At 39.9% G+C, this 14,360-nt stretch overlaps 1 protein-coding gene across 1 annotated transcript in view; it reads right to left on the bottom strand.

Moving 5' to 3' along the window:
- Positions 1-1,959: 1,959 nt before the first annotated feature.
- The window catches only part of LOC144934173 (scavenger receptor cysteine-rich domain-containing protein DMBT1-like), a 127,605-nt gene continuing 115,204 nt past the window's right edge, over positions 1,960-14,360 (bottom strand). The window contains exons 39-48 of the mRNA XM_078859719.1: positions 13,959-14,270; positions 9,782-10,090; positions 9,504-9,654; positions 7,892-8,055; positions 7,347-7,400; positions 6,498-6,627; positions 4,894-5,153; positions 4,595-4,722; positions 3,580-3,782; positions 1,960-2,142 (exon numbers count right to left, since the gene is read on the bottom strand). Coding sequence (XP_078715845.1) covers positions 3,618-3,782; positions 4,595-4,722; positions 4,894-5,153; positions 6,498-6,627; positions 7,347-7,400; positions 7,892-8,055; positions 9,504-9,654; positions 9,782-10,090; positions 13,959-14,270 — 1,673 coding nt within the window. The 3' untranslated portion in view covers positions 1,960-2,142; positions 3,580-3,617. The remainder of the gene's footprint in view (positions 2,143-3,579; positions 3,783-4,594; positions 4,723-4,893; positions 5,154-6,497; positions 6,628-7,346; positions 7,401-7,891; positions 8,056-9,503; positions 9,655-9,781; positions 10,091-13,958; positions 14,271-14,360) is intronic.

A 14,360-nucleotide genomic window follows, 5' to 3' on the forward strand; every position in this document is an offset into this window, starting at 1 on the left:
GCGGCCCGGTTCCTAACAGGGCAAGGACCGGTAACTGGTCCGCGGCCCGGGGGTTGGGGACCCCTGGCTCTAACCCAAGAAATCTATCAAAAATCAGACGAAATATAGTGCCATTTGGAAAGATGTGCTGATATATATAAAAAAAGAATGTGCCGGAAACACAATCAAATTCATTTAACTACAGTGTAGGTAACACATGTTGGTATGCGACCATTCAAGTCTGCTGGATAATTTTATGTTTCTACATTTGCTTCAACAAAACAGAGCACTTAACCAACATGTAAATCAGATGTTCAGGGTCGTATTTCAAAATACACCGCGGCTCACTTGGTGTAACGTGCTTTTAATACCACCCTAAGTTGCAAATGTGTATCGCATTTAGGCATGTTTGATTACACTTGTAATGCATTTAACACATTATTTAACTTACATCGTGACTTATTATAGTGTTGCTCTATTTCAAGTTATGTTTCAAATATATAAAGTATTTAGTTTGAGTGTTAATACAAATATATTTACATTTTTGCAGACTATATCAATTTCATTTACACGTTTTACATTTTAAAAATACCTTAAAGCTTCTGTGTTTTTACTTGTGTATTTGTCATAGCATTTCTAATCGGTTTTCAAATGATATTTTAATGCGTAAAAATACATTTTTATTCTATAGGTGAAATTATATCAATGTGAATAAAATGCTCGCAGAAATTATCCGTGTCTCGTGGTGACATCATAGCAAGCCAGCAGTGGCGAGTGTGGGGTTGTTGAAAATGCCGGTCATCTCAGTTAACGCATAAAGCCTGCGTCTGTCTCATAGCCTCTTGCCAGTGAGCCGTTCATACTTTTCACATGGCCTCAAGGTGCATATCGCCTGGCACAAACACCATGGTAATGACGCCACTTAGTGGCAAATTGGAACTGTTGTTGTGGTGCTTACAAGAGGAGTTGGTGAATGCGACACTTGGTGAATTTAAATATTTAACAACTATTTCACTTTTCCATTATTATATTCCTTGTATTGCTCCATGGAGACGCGAAGACACACACCAATGTTTTGTATTGCTTTATTCTATATTCATAATACACTGAATTATGTAATTATTATTTAAAACTAATATATAATTTTAATCCCTCTCACCAATAATCATCGTAAAATCATAGTAAACATACGTTTCAGATTCAGTGGATGCACTGAACGACAATATATTCATTGTGAAATCACACGAGAGAACAAAATATAACATGCTTGACAGTATTTAAAATTCCTTAACTTCCTGATGAAAACAAATTGCACAAGAAAGTTAGTGAAATATGGTACTTCAAGATAATTTAGAGGTTTAAATTGGGTTAATTAGTAATACATGCTAAATTTCCATAAATCTAAGTAATAAGTGCATATGGCAATGTAATATGTTGCCTCAGAAAAAGACTAGAACGGAGTAGCAGTGAAGTGGATCATGTTTGATGTAGAATTATTTACTGTGAGAATATGCTGCACTATGTGGAGACAATACATTCTACGTAGATCATTTTGAGTGGTAATGTAAACCAAATGACTACTTAAATGTATTCAAGGTTAATTGTATTATACAATGTAATACGACGCAATGTAAGGTGACATTTGAGTGACTGAGTTATTTTAAATTGGATGGAATTATCTGCATTTGGTTACAGAATTTACGTCCGTCACAGCACTGATAAGGAATTAGTAAATTGGTTAGTGGATAAATGGGTTTTGACAATGACAGATAATTCTTAGATCATCAAGCATATCGTGCGAAAACAAGGATGTAAATGTCGATTATGTGTCAAACAGGTCTTAACAAACAACTGGTCTACAAGCAGCATCATATATACTTAATGCACACTTTGAAATTGCATGTTTTCAGTAATTTGGTTGATCATGCATTCATTTATTGCTTTAAACCTTTGACCAGTTAGTTGGTTAGTGTGTCAATCGTTAACATTTAGAAATGACGCATTACTAAAACGAGTTTGAGGTGTGCAGCACAACAAGGGCGTGATTGCAATAAGCAATGTTGTAGAGGGGTACGTTGTAATAGGGAGTGGTGAGTGCACATTCTTTGCTATTCCGTTTGCTGTCCGAATACTTGATCCACAGCCCCAAGCGACGGAAAATGACTACAGGAACAACACAAAACAAAATTAGAGAAATGTCCTCATCAAGAAACAACAATATATGCAGGCTATGATCTCTGATCTACTGCGATCAACCTATTCTTAACACGCACAAGTTAATACATACATATTCGACTTTTCGATTTAAAGCTTTCGTGACTGCAGGGATTCATCTTCTTGGTTCTTTCGGTAAAGTCACGTAGAAGGGAAGTAATAAAATAATAAAAATAAAACATAATACAACTATTCTCTTGCGTTGTGGCCGAAACGTCGTGAGAATTGTTTTATTATGTTTTATTTTTATTATTTTATTACTTCCCTTCTACGTAACTTTACCGAAAGAACCAAGAAGATGATTCGACTTTTTGTTTACATTAGTAACGGCTTTTTCAGGGACAATACAACATTCGGCAATTTACAGTCTACTTATGAAATGTTTCACATATTGACTGGCAATCATTAGAAAAAATATCATGTGGTTTATCGAGTGATCTTTATAAAATAGTTCAGACGTTTAACACTTACACCTACATAACATATAGTGAACATAAGAGATAAAAAAAATTGCAGACTCTGTTTAAATTATGGCGTTTCCATGGCCATGACATAGCACGCATTCACCATCACCAACAACAACGGATAATGTCTCCCACTATTCCATTCATTTCTCAGAAGTAATTAATTGACAATATGCTATGCCAGCTACAATCCATTTGGCCAGCTCTCACAGTGCAAAGTGCAATTGGCTGCAGCGATGGTGCATGTCTGTATACCAGCAGTATGGAGGTGAGTTTCCTCCCGCATGTAAACCCTTACGAACTGACAATAACATCTCAATACATAGAGGACCACAGAGCTTGGAGGGTAGGGGAGGGGGGTAATTTGGCACCGGCTCACCGCCTGGATTCTTTCCCGCTCGTCTGTGGTTCCTCTTGCCTCAGGAGTCGTTCTCTCTTCGAGAGCGAGTGAATACTGTGCAGTGCATTACAAGTGTAAAGGAGTAGTGTGTGACGTCACGCTCGCCCTCGGAGAGAGTGGCGTCGCAGAACGTGACGTCAGGCGGACCTTGGGGGACGGTGACGTCATGCTCCCGAGGGGAGTATATAAAGGGGGACCCGGGATGTAACAGGGGTTCGTCTGAGATAGGAGTGGGGACTCGGGGTAGGTGATCCTCACACTAGGCTAGGGGAGGCTACTCCGCCCGACCGGCCGAGGTTGGGGTAGTCCCGGCCCAGGGCAGGGAGGAGAGCCAAGTTAGCTGGGGTTGTAGGGATCACAGTACCCTGTACCCTGTGGAGTTATAGGCTAGGGTGGTTTTGGTTCGGCGTAAGCCCTTAATAAATTTGGCGTGAGCCCCTAACGGAACCTGCCTCGTAGTCGTACATTGCGCAGCAACACAAGTTTAAATTACGAATCATTATTATTAGAGCACATACTTACGTGTGCAGTACTGCAGCTGGATTCCACCAATGTTTGTTCTACACCTGCCGCTGCTGCTGGCTAATCCAGGTGCTGTACTTGGAGATGAAGGTGAACACTCCTGGAGTGCCTGGCTGGGAGCACTGCCGGCCCCAGCTGGCAAGCCCCACCACGTACAACCGCCCATCAGTGTTCAAGCAGGAGATTGCCCCTCCTTTGTTGCCCTGCCATGACAAAAAATAAATACTGCGACACTCCTCTTATCCATGGCCCTATCACTCACAACTCCCAATATCCGTGGACAAGCGTGGTATGTGAGAAAAAAAATTTTGCTAATCGCACCCCCGATTAGCACGGTGTGAAATAAGTTCAACATAAAAACATCTGTGTAACTTTGCAGATGAGTCACCAGGAGGTGTTGGGAAATTCAATCTATAATGTTCATTTAGTCATGCAGAAGTGCTCTGTTTATCCTACTATGTGCATTTTTTTTGCACATCCAGTAGTAGTGGGAAATTGTACGACATGAATGAGAGAAGTTTAACAGTATTACACTGCATGCAATATTACATAGCAGTTGGGCTCTTTGTGCCAAGAAGGGAAATTATGGCAAAATTCATTAATTGTGAGCATTATGGTGATTCCATTTGAACTAATCTGACCATCCAAAGGAGATGCGTTTCCAAAATAATTGTTAAATGCGTTTTATATCTATCATATTAGACCTTTATATATGTATGCATCTTTGATCAAAATAAAGCAAATTTTGGCTAGGAGCTATAATGAGATGCTGCTACAAGTCGTGTAATATTGTAAAGGCGTGATTTCAATAAGTGAATACTACATACAGAATGTTAACAAACCGTAAAGTTAACTTTTGATTAATGAACTATCCTTTCAGCACTTCAAAAGGAATATCAATCGTTATAAAATGCTGATATGGAAATAATCTCAAAGTGTGTAGAATTACAAACACAATTACACAGTTTTTTGAGCCAAGGGATTTTGGTTAAACAGCATCTAATATGTGACTTACCCAACATGCAGATGGGTGACCTGATACATCAGCACAGAGCATCCTCACATTCACCGATGATCCATAATTCCGCGACGAGGCACAGGTTCTTTGTGGGACGATGCGAATTTCAACACCGCTTGTGAAGGCTGAAAAAGATTAAAATATACACGAACATTAATTACTGCATGCATAAACAGCACAACATTAATTAGACGTCTTTCAATTGCACATCTCAAGCCCTGACAGCAAGTCAGGTGCTGCAGTTCTCGTGCTGTATGTGTTCAGTTGCAGGTGACATTGACTGAGCGAAGTCTCACCGGGGTAGGAGGTCAAGTAGCAAGTTGTTGTGCTGCTGGGGAAACTGGGGCTGTCTGATGGGACGCAAGCCGGTGAGGCGATGTCTGAGATGGGCACACGGCGTGCCAACTCCACCAGTGCCAAGTCATAGTCCTGTGGGAGTGATGTGGAGAATTGCCCGTGTGCGATGATTCTCCGCACGGCGAACTTGTGTAGGAAGCGAACGACACCTCTGACTGGGTACTGGCCCAGCAGAGCCTGCCAACCTTGAACCTGCAGGCTACAACACAGCACTGCATTAGAACACGTAGTAGGTGTTTTCACCCACTCCTAATGCAAGTGTGGTCTTCCATGTTAGACAGCGTGTTGATCACGTGTTCTCTAAAGCGTGTGCCACGCACTACTGTGGACATCTTCACTTTACCTGCATTCAACTCCTGACGATGCCCGAAGTAGTGCGTGGAAAAAACTTTAGAGAAGATATGCTCACCACAGATTCACCAAAAAGACCACACCTGAAGAGCCACATTTTGTTTCCAGCTTTAACAAAAAAAAATACATTTGACATTGCATTTATCAGGGGCTTCTTCTAATTGCAAAGCACAGATTCCATAAATGTGTCTTAAATTGCAATTGGCTGCCACTTATCGATGACAAAGTGAGTTTTTGCACGTTTAAATACCAAATTGGATTATAACTAGCGAATCAGCTTGTGTCCACAGTGACAGCTGCTACTGCAGAGGAGATGCCCTTTAAAATGTTTGATGTGATGTATAGGGCAGTAAATAATTAGTGTCCATTTTAACTGTGCTATTCGAAACTATGTATTACACATATGTAGTGCTGAACTTTACGCGGACAACTTCTTCTTTTTCCGTCGTCACTTTATCTCACAAAACAATTTACATTCCACAACCGAGACTTCAGCGTGTTCTCTGCTTGCCTCGCTCGCTCCGTTCCCTACCTCTCTCTCTCCATCTCTCTCTCCCAGACTCTCCTCTCTGCTTCGCCTGTCTCGGCTTTGACTGTCTCGCTCTCTCTCGGCTTCTCCATCTCACTCCGACTGTCTCTCTCCCTCTCTCGTGTCTTCTCTGTTCCCGTTCCACTGCTAGCCTATCCTACCTCTCATCTCTTCTTCTTCTCCGTCTCTACTACTAACCTATTCTTCTTCTTCTCCTCGACTGTCTCCGTCCAGCTCCCAGCACAACTCCTCGTCTCACTTTGCCGCTCCCGTATTTATCCCCGTCCTCTTAATTACCAATTAATTACCCGGCGTCCCCACCGACGCGCCGCGACTGCGGTCCCCACCGCCACCTGCTCCCATCCCCAGACGTGCTTGTCCCTGACAACAACATCCGGCCAATCACTGCTCTGCATCCCATAATCACCTAACGAGCCGTCTCTCTCCGGCCATTATCCCCCAGCAACACCTGCTTGCCCTGATGCGACCCCACTGTCCATAACCCACACGTCTTTCCAATTTCCCCCCTTGGAGCGCGTTAATCCCCTACACATATATAAAATATAAAGTACATGAGTAATTTGTATAATAAGAATGGTCGTGTACCATAAAGAGTTACCATGAAGAGTTACCATAAAGAGTTACAGAAGAGGGGCAAAATACCTGGCATTCTGGGTACAGTGAGCGGCTGTTATCAGCCACCTATCACCGATGAGTGTTGCATCACATGTAACGTTTCCATTGACTAGACTGGCAAGCCAAGGAGTCTGAATGAGAGAGCCCTGGCCACATGCTGAAAAATAAAAGAATAAAAAAAGATTGAGTGATGTCAGCAGAAAATACATTAACAATTCAAAGGCCATTCATTAACCATAACCCTTAAATGTCCAGCTACCTTTTAAAATATTAAATTATTGATCTAAATATTGGAAACGGTTTCATATTTTACATATCAAAACAAATAAATTGGAAAGTGAGACTTACGATACGAAGGCTTTGGTGTGAATTGTAGCGGGATATGCCATAACACATTAACATGGAGCAAGTGTGACAAGAAAAGAGGTCATGTGTTTGAAATGTGATGTTACAGAAACATTGAAAAAATTATCTGCTATCATGAAATACATTTTGAGAGAGAATGTCTACAACCAGAAAAAGCTGTCGGCTGATTTTTAACAAATGGAAAAGCAGGAAACATTATTAAAGTGTTTTAAAAATTATGAGTATGGTTCTATATAGAGAAATTATAATCGGAAAGGGGAAAAAGAAGACCAGTTCGTGGAAAATGTGTGTGGTGCTGAATCTCATAAATGGTGGAAAGTATCTGTCATTAGGCATCAATGCTCAGTTATGAGGATGACACTAGATCCATTAAATTGACCATGATGCTTATGTTCGTCTAATACAAGAGCTGCATTTCCACCTGAATTACAACCACAGACTAATGGCACCTGTATATATTATCTGTGCAGACAGATATTATGTTACAATTATATGCAATAAAGAGCGTACCACGAATGGGATCCAAGGGTGTCACGGACGTATATGACACTTGAAACCCCCTTCCTAGAATCAGACAACAAAATAAGAATAACAAATTAAAAAAAAACATGAAAACATATACACACCTGCAAATGAAAATAATGAATATGTACAAACTGGATATGTAACAATGCATTGATAGAAATCGATACATTATTTATGTATATTATATAAATTACACTCATGCTGCATTTACTCTACTTGAGCAAACAAAAATGCAGAAATAAAAACAAACAATACAAACAAGACTAATCATGGGATAAAACAAATTGGTTCTTAAATCGACTCTTGACCCCAGATCGTGACAATTAATTAATCTGCTGGGGGAGAGTGAGTGAATGATAAAGGCCTGGTGTACATCGATACATTTTATAAGGCAGTCGGTGTGTAGCTTTCACATGCGAAAAATTCCATTGTTTCCTACCGATGGGGTCATAATTGTCATTGTAATAATTTACGCAGTCACAGTGAATAACATCAAGTGCCAAAAATGTGGAAAATGTTATGGAACAAACCTGACAATACTTGTTGCTTAGTCCAAACCAAAGTTACGTTAGAGTAGAGAGATCTGATTGCTGGTGGGACATCTGATCCACAGAATGTTGCCAATTTAGTGTCAGGAGTTGTGATGTTTCCATCGTAAATGTCCACACGTTCATTCAAGCAGTCACTGGATAGACTACAACACAAACACACGTAAACTCAGACAGAGATCCGCCATTTAGCCTAATAGGCTATAGAGGGAAATGCGAATAGCAAGCACCGACTGCTGCGGATATTGCACAGAAACTGGAGACCACGACACAGTGCTGATGTTTACATGCCATGCCAGATGCTCATTTAAGGCAAAATTGATCTGAGACAAGTTCAGATATTTGACAAGGACTGAAGTTGTTAGGATTATTGTTGAAGTCTTTGCTTCATGCTGAATTCGCTACTAACTAAAACTCTAAAATGTCTATGAACATCTTAATACCTGTATTATTTCCAAAAAGGGTAAAGCCTATTATTTTCTTTTTTTACAAAGCTCAGGATTCATTTATCTATATTCTTAGGGTCTTTCGGTAAAGTCACGTGGATAGGTTCAAAGAAAATAACAACAAAATGTATTTGAACCTATCGACGTGACTTAACCGAAAGACCCAAGGAATATGAATTACTGCAGTTATGAAAGCTTTAAATCAAGATTCATTTATCTATTTTGGGTATCATCTATTTTTGTATCACTTTTTTGGAATAATGATGGTCAATTCTACGAAAGAAACTAACCATTCTGCCATTGCTTATGGTACAATTTTGGAATGGCTCAAAGTAAGTGGTTTATGGTGGATTACATTTTCTGCAAATATGCAGAATCTCCTCAGCAATCCCATAGATACCGATTGGCTCTGAATTTGTTTTTGTAAGGGCTCTGCTCATGGGGTTCCACCAATTTGGTACAATGTTTGGGTGACAATCTAAATAGTACATTAATTAGTTGGAATACATTTTTTTGCAAATCCGTGTGACAAAATTATGAAAACGTACAGAAACAAACTCATCAGACCTTTCATATAAAATATTTCTTGCAACTTCAGTGTTTTCAAGACACAACTCAATCGACAAGCCAGTCAATATTCCTGCCTTTTTCTGCTCTGAAGCGCTAATGTGTGAAATGCAGAGCTTATTTTTCCGTTAAAATGTAATTTTGTTAAAATGTTATTTTAACAAGGGAAGTTGATATTCACTATTTATCGTGAGAAACGTTGAAGTTGAATAGAAAAAGGAAAAGATATTGTAAAAATTTACAATAAACAAGTACATTCTTCTAAACTGTAAAACGGTGTGAATCCAAGTAATGTTATTTAATTAACAAGAAACGATCGCTGAGCATGAGAATGCTGTTTTTCAATTCAGGGTTCAATTCAAAGCTCTGCACTGATAGATTTAACAATCCATTGCTCAACTGAAATATGTCGGCGACCTGCAGCCCCACACCTACAATATTTTGTATGCACTGGTGGCCTTCCATCCAAATGTTAACCAGGCTCAACCCTGAGTCGCTTCCAAGATGTGCAAGAGAACAGGCATGTACATAGTATTTTAGCCATAGGAAAACGTGACATTTGGGGTGTATTGTATACAAACCTAAACAAGGTAAACTGAAGAAGTATAACTTTGCCAGGAGATGCTTTTATCATCCACGTGTAAGGGGTACTCGCACCACACTGGCTGCCAAAGTTACTTGAAAGAATGCTTCCATTTGCATTACTAAGATATGTAGAGCACCAGCGATTGGCTGTTGACAAACGCATAAAAGATTACGATCATTACTGAATGACACCAAAATAATACAACATGCAAATTAAGTTATCACATATGAACATTTAGTTAAATTCTAGTGAAAGATTTAGCAACATACACACCACTGCAAATGACACCAGCATCTTCAATGTGGCTACAGTCATGCTGCCCCCATTGGCGATGAGAACATGATCCCAGGGAGGATTCAGAACCAGTGCATCTGACATCATCCAGCCATATGGTGCCATTGCCCTGACCAAAGTAGGCAACTTGTGGGGCAGAAATAGCAGCCCCACAACCGAGCATGTGACAGACGACCTGGGCATCATTCATATCCCAATAATCATCACAGACCGTGCCCCAGGAGCCAGCATAGAGGACCTCAACTCTGCCTTGACATGGGCTTCCTCCAAGCAGGCGAATGGTTGAATCTGGAGTAAACAGAATGCAGAAAAGTTATTGCTTAGATAACATGTCAATGAGCCACGATGGACATTGAACTGATTTCGTACGATACGTAGCCAACCGTGATACAATTAGTTTTTTTTTTATCTCGAACAAACATTTAACCACAACAATTTTTACACCTTTTTATTGATGTTAATTTTACCTAATGATAACCCGCAGACGATCCAAAGGTTAACATCGTGTTTTTTTCTTTATAAAACCAGCCGAGCATCAAAACTACATGGAGTCATGTACCCCCTGTCATGTGACCGTATTCGACCGAAGGTAAACAGCTCTTTACTATAGAGCAGAAATGCAATGATCTGTGAATCCCTGTAAATCACAGATTATTGGTGATTTGTGACTGCTCCTGGAATCCGTGGAATACCGTGGCAAATAAAAAATGCTACGTGCACTGTGAACCACGTTCTCCCGAAGTGACCAGAGCTAACGTGGAACTGCAGGGGCAGAGCTGCAGGCAGAGGTGTGGACTCGAGTCATGTGACTTGGACTCGAGTCAGACTCGAGTCATGAATTTGATGACTTGCGACTCGACTTGGACTTGCATAACAATGACTTTGTCCCACCTATGAGATGTGGACTCGAGTCATGTGACTTGGACTCGAGTCAGACTCGAGTCATGAATTTGATGACTTGCGACTCGACTTGGACTTGCATAACAATGACTTTGTCCCACCTCTAGCTGCAGGAAAATGAGCTAAGATTTTGGCAAAACATTATTCAGCGACATTTTAGTTTTACATCTGTAGAAACTAGTCGTGCTGATGTGATATTATTAGGAGAAAATATTTGTTTGCATTTCTAAATCTTGGATTTGAGGTCTAAAAAATGCTGAAAAAATTCTATACCATACGCTCATGATCGATTTGCACCAGTTGGGTCTTATAAAATGTTACAACCCACAAATTTACAGAAGATTAATTGGAGCCGCTAGTCATGTGCCGTGCTTGCACTGTAATCCATCTTTTATTTTTAGTATTTGTAGAATCACGTGGCTCTTTCATCACACAACTCACACCACACCGCATTGGCGCGAAAATATTTTCTTTGAATGTTGGTGGGGCACCGATGACAAGATCTGCAATTATTTCTCCCCAAACCAACGTGGATTATTGGATTTCTGCTGTATTCTGCATTTTATGTATAATTTTACATCATAAACCATTAAAGATAATGACCAGAATAGGATATTTTTATAAGCACATTTCACAGGGATTTTAGAATACAAATTTAAAGCAGGGCTTTTAATTGCATATAATATTAAGTGATATTATACAGATACTATTTAAAATTATAGGTGAATAAGAACTTAACCAAAATGAACGAAGATGGTCATGGATTGTCAAATAACCCAATAACTGACATGGCAAACTGAAGCCTTTATCCAGCAGTGGATTGAGAATGGCCATACATTATTCAATTATTATGCATGATGTTGACAATGATAAAAAGAAATCTGGCTGCTAATGATGTTTCATGGGTGGTTTTTTCTTACAGATATGACGTATACTTCTAATTATAACCAACTTTTGATTTAAAAATGAATAAATTTGCATATACATTTATTGACAAATGTATTATCGTCAATAGGTTGAGTGTTCAGCTGCCCTGCATTGGTTGATGTGCTTATAGAACTGTAACCAATAAAGCGAATGTTAAAATGTGTTTCCCTTTAGCTGAGCTACAGACAGTGCAATTAATATATACAGTAACAAATATATCCCAAACTTTCACACATTTTAGAACTTAAAGTTTTAACATATTTTGAGATGTACACACCACTGCAAATGACACCAGCATCTTCACCATGACCACAGTTGTGTTGCCCCCATGGCAGATGAGGACAATTTCCTAAACAGGACTCCAACCCATTGCATGTCAAATCATCCAGCCAGATGGTGCCAATGCCCTGACCAAAGTAGGCATTTGATGGGGCAGAAAGAGCAGTTCCACAGCCAAGCTTTCGGCAGACGACCTGGGCATCATTGATGTTCCAGCCATCATCACAGACCGTGCCCCAGGACCCAGAATAGAGGACCTCCACTCTGCCTTGACATGAGCTTCCTCCTCCAACCAGGCGAATCGCTGATTCTGGAGAGAAAGTGATTGTAGAAAGTCAATATATCACACATGCTACCATTTGGAACCAAACTTTCATTGCAGGACGTTTCATTTTTACATAAATTCAAAAGTATAAACTCACCAATCAGTTGAGATGTCGGCTGCCTTGTAGTGGGTGATGAGCTTGTTTGAGCTGTAACCAATGAAGTGAATGTTAAAATGTGTTTCCTTCATCTGAGGTTAAGAAAATCCAAATCAAATTTAAACCACCTCTATGGGGAGGATTTAAGTTAGTTTTCTCTCTCTCTCTGTCTCTGTGTTGTCTCTCTCTGCTTGTGTGTCTGTCTATGTGTCTCCGTGTTGTGTCTTGTCTCTCTCTAAAATGTCACACTTAACTTCCAATTTAACACTCTTTGGAAGAACGTAATCAACCAGGTAGGGTGTTGACTGTTATGTTAGCCGACTCTCTGTGTTGTATTGCATTATATTTCTAAGTTTATTAGGTTTGTTTTTTCTCATTCATTCGTACCTGATGATCATTGCTTGTGTTACAATCTAAACGTTGTATTCTATTATTTCATTTATTTTCTTTCACCTGACTTTACTGAAAGAACCAAAAAGTAATGCCATTCATATTTACAGTACTATATTTAATAAACTCTGTCATTGTAATGTTACCTTTATATATTAGACGCATTTTAGCACCTAAAGCGTTAAACAAACATATTTTGAGAAGTACACACCACTGCAAATGACACCAGCATCTTCACCATGAACACAGTTGTGTTGCCCCCATGGCAGGTGAGGACAATTTCCTAAAGAGGACTCCGACCCATTGCATGTCACATCATCCAGCCAGATGGTGCCAATGCCCTGACCAAAGTAGGCATTTGATTGGGCAGAAAGAGCAGTTCCACAGCCAAGCTTTCGGCAGACGACCTGGGCATCATTGATGTTCCAGCCATCATCACAGACCGTGCCCCAGGACCCAGAATAGAGGACCTCCACTCTGCCTTGACATGAGCTTCCTCCTCCAACCAGGCGAATCGCTGATTCTGGAGATAAAGTGATTGTAGAAAGTCAATATATCACACATGCTACCATTTGGAACCAAACTTTCATTGCAGGACGTTTCATTTTTACATAAATTCAAAAGTATAAACTCACCAATCAGTTGAGATGTCGGCTGCCTTGTAGTGGGTGATGAGCTTGTTTGAGCTGTAACCAATAAAGTGAATGTTAAAATGTGTTTCCTTCATCTGAGGTTAAGAAAATCCAAATCAAATTTAAACCACCTCTATGGGGAGGATTTAAGTTAGTTTTCTCTCTCTCTCTCTGTCTCTGTGTTGTCTCTCTCTGCTTGTGTGTCTGTCTATGTGTCTCCGTGTTGTGTCTTGTCTCTCTCTAAAATGTCACACTTAACTTCCAATTTAACACTCTTTGGAAGAACGTAAACAACCAGGTAGGGTGTTGACTGTTATGTTAGCCGACTCTCTGTGTTGTATTGCATTATATTTCTAAGTTTATTAGGTTTGTTTTTTCTCATTCATTCGTACCTGATGATCATTGCTTGTGTTACAATCTAAACGTTGTATTCTATTATTTCATTTATTTTCTTTCATCTGACTTTACTGAAAGAACCAAAAAGTAATGCCATTCATATTTACAGTACTATATTTAATAAACTCTGTCATTGTAATGTTACCTTTATATATTAGACGCATTTTAGCACCTAAAGCGTTAAACAAACATATTTTGAGAAGTACACACCACTGCAAATGACACCAGCATCTTCACCATGAACACAGTTGTGTTGCCCCCATGGCAGGTGAGGACAATTTCCTAAAGAGGACTCCGACCCATTGCATGTCACATCATCCATCCAGATGGTGCCATTGCCCTGACCAAAGTAGGCATTTGATTGGGCAGAAAGAGCAGCTCCACAGCCGACCTTTCGGCAGACAACCTGGGCATCATTGATGCTCCAGTAATCATCACAGACCGTTCCCCAGGAGCCATTATAGAGGACCTCCACTCTGCCTTGACATGGGCCTACTCCTCCAACCAGGCGAATGGCTGTCTCTGTGGATTAAAGAAATGTGCACTGAATAAATTGGCAAGCTTCACTATATGCCATTGTAAGATTGTTATGTTTATTCTTTCTTAACTTTG

The sequence above is a fragment of the Lampetra fluviatilis genome, chromosome 9 (assembly GCF_964198595.1).
Source record: "Lampetra fluviatilis chromosome 9, kcLamFluv1.1, whole genome shotgun sequence".
In the NCBI taxonomy this organism is placed as follows: Eukaryota; Metazoa; Chordata; class Hyperoartia; order Petromyzontiformes; family Petromyzontidae; genus Lampetra; species Lampetra fluviatilis.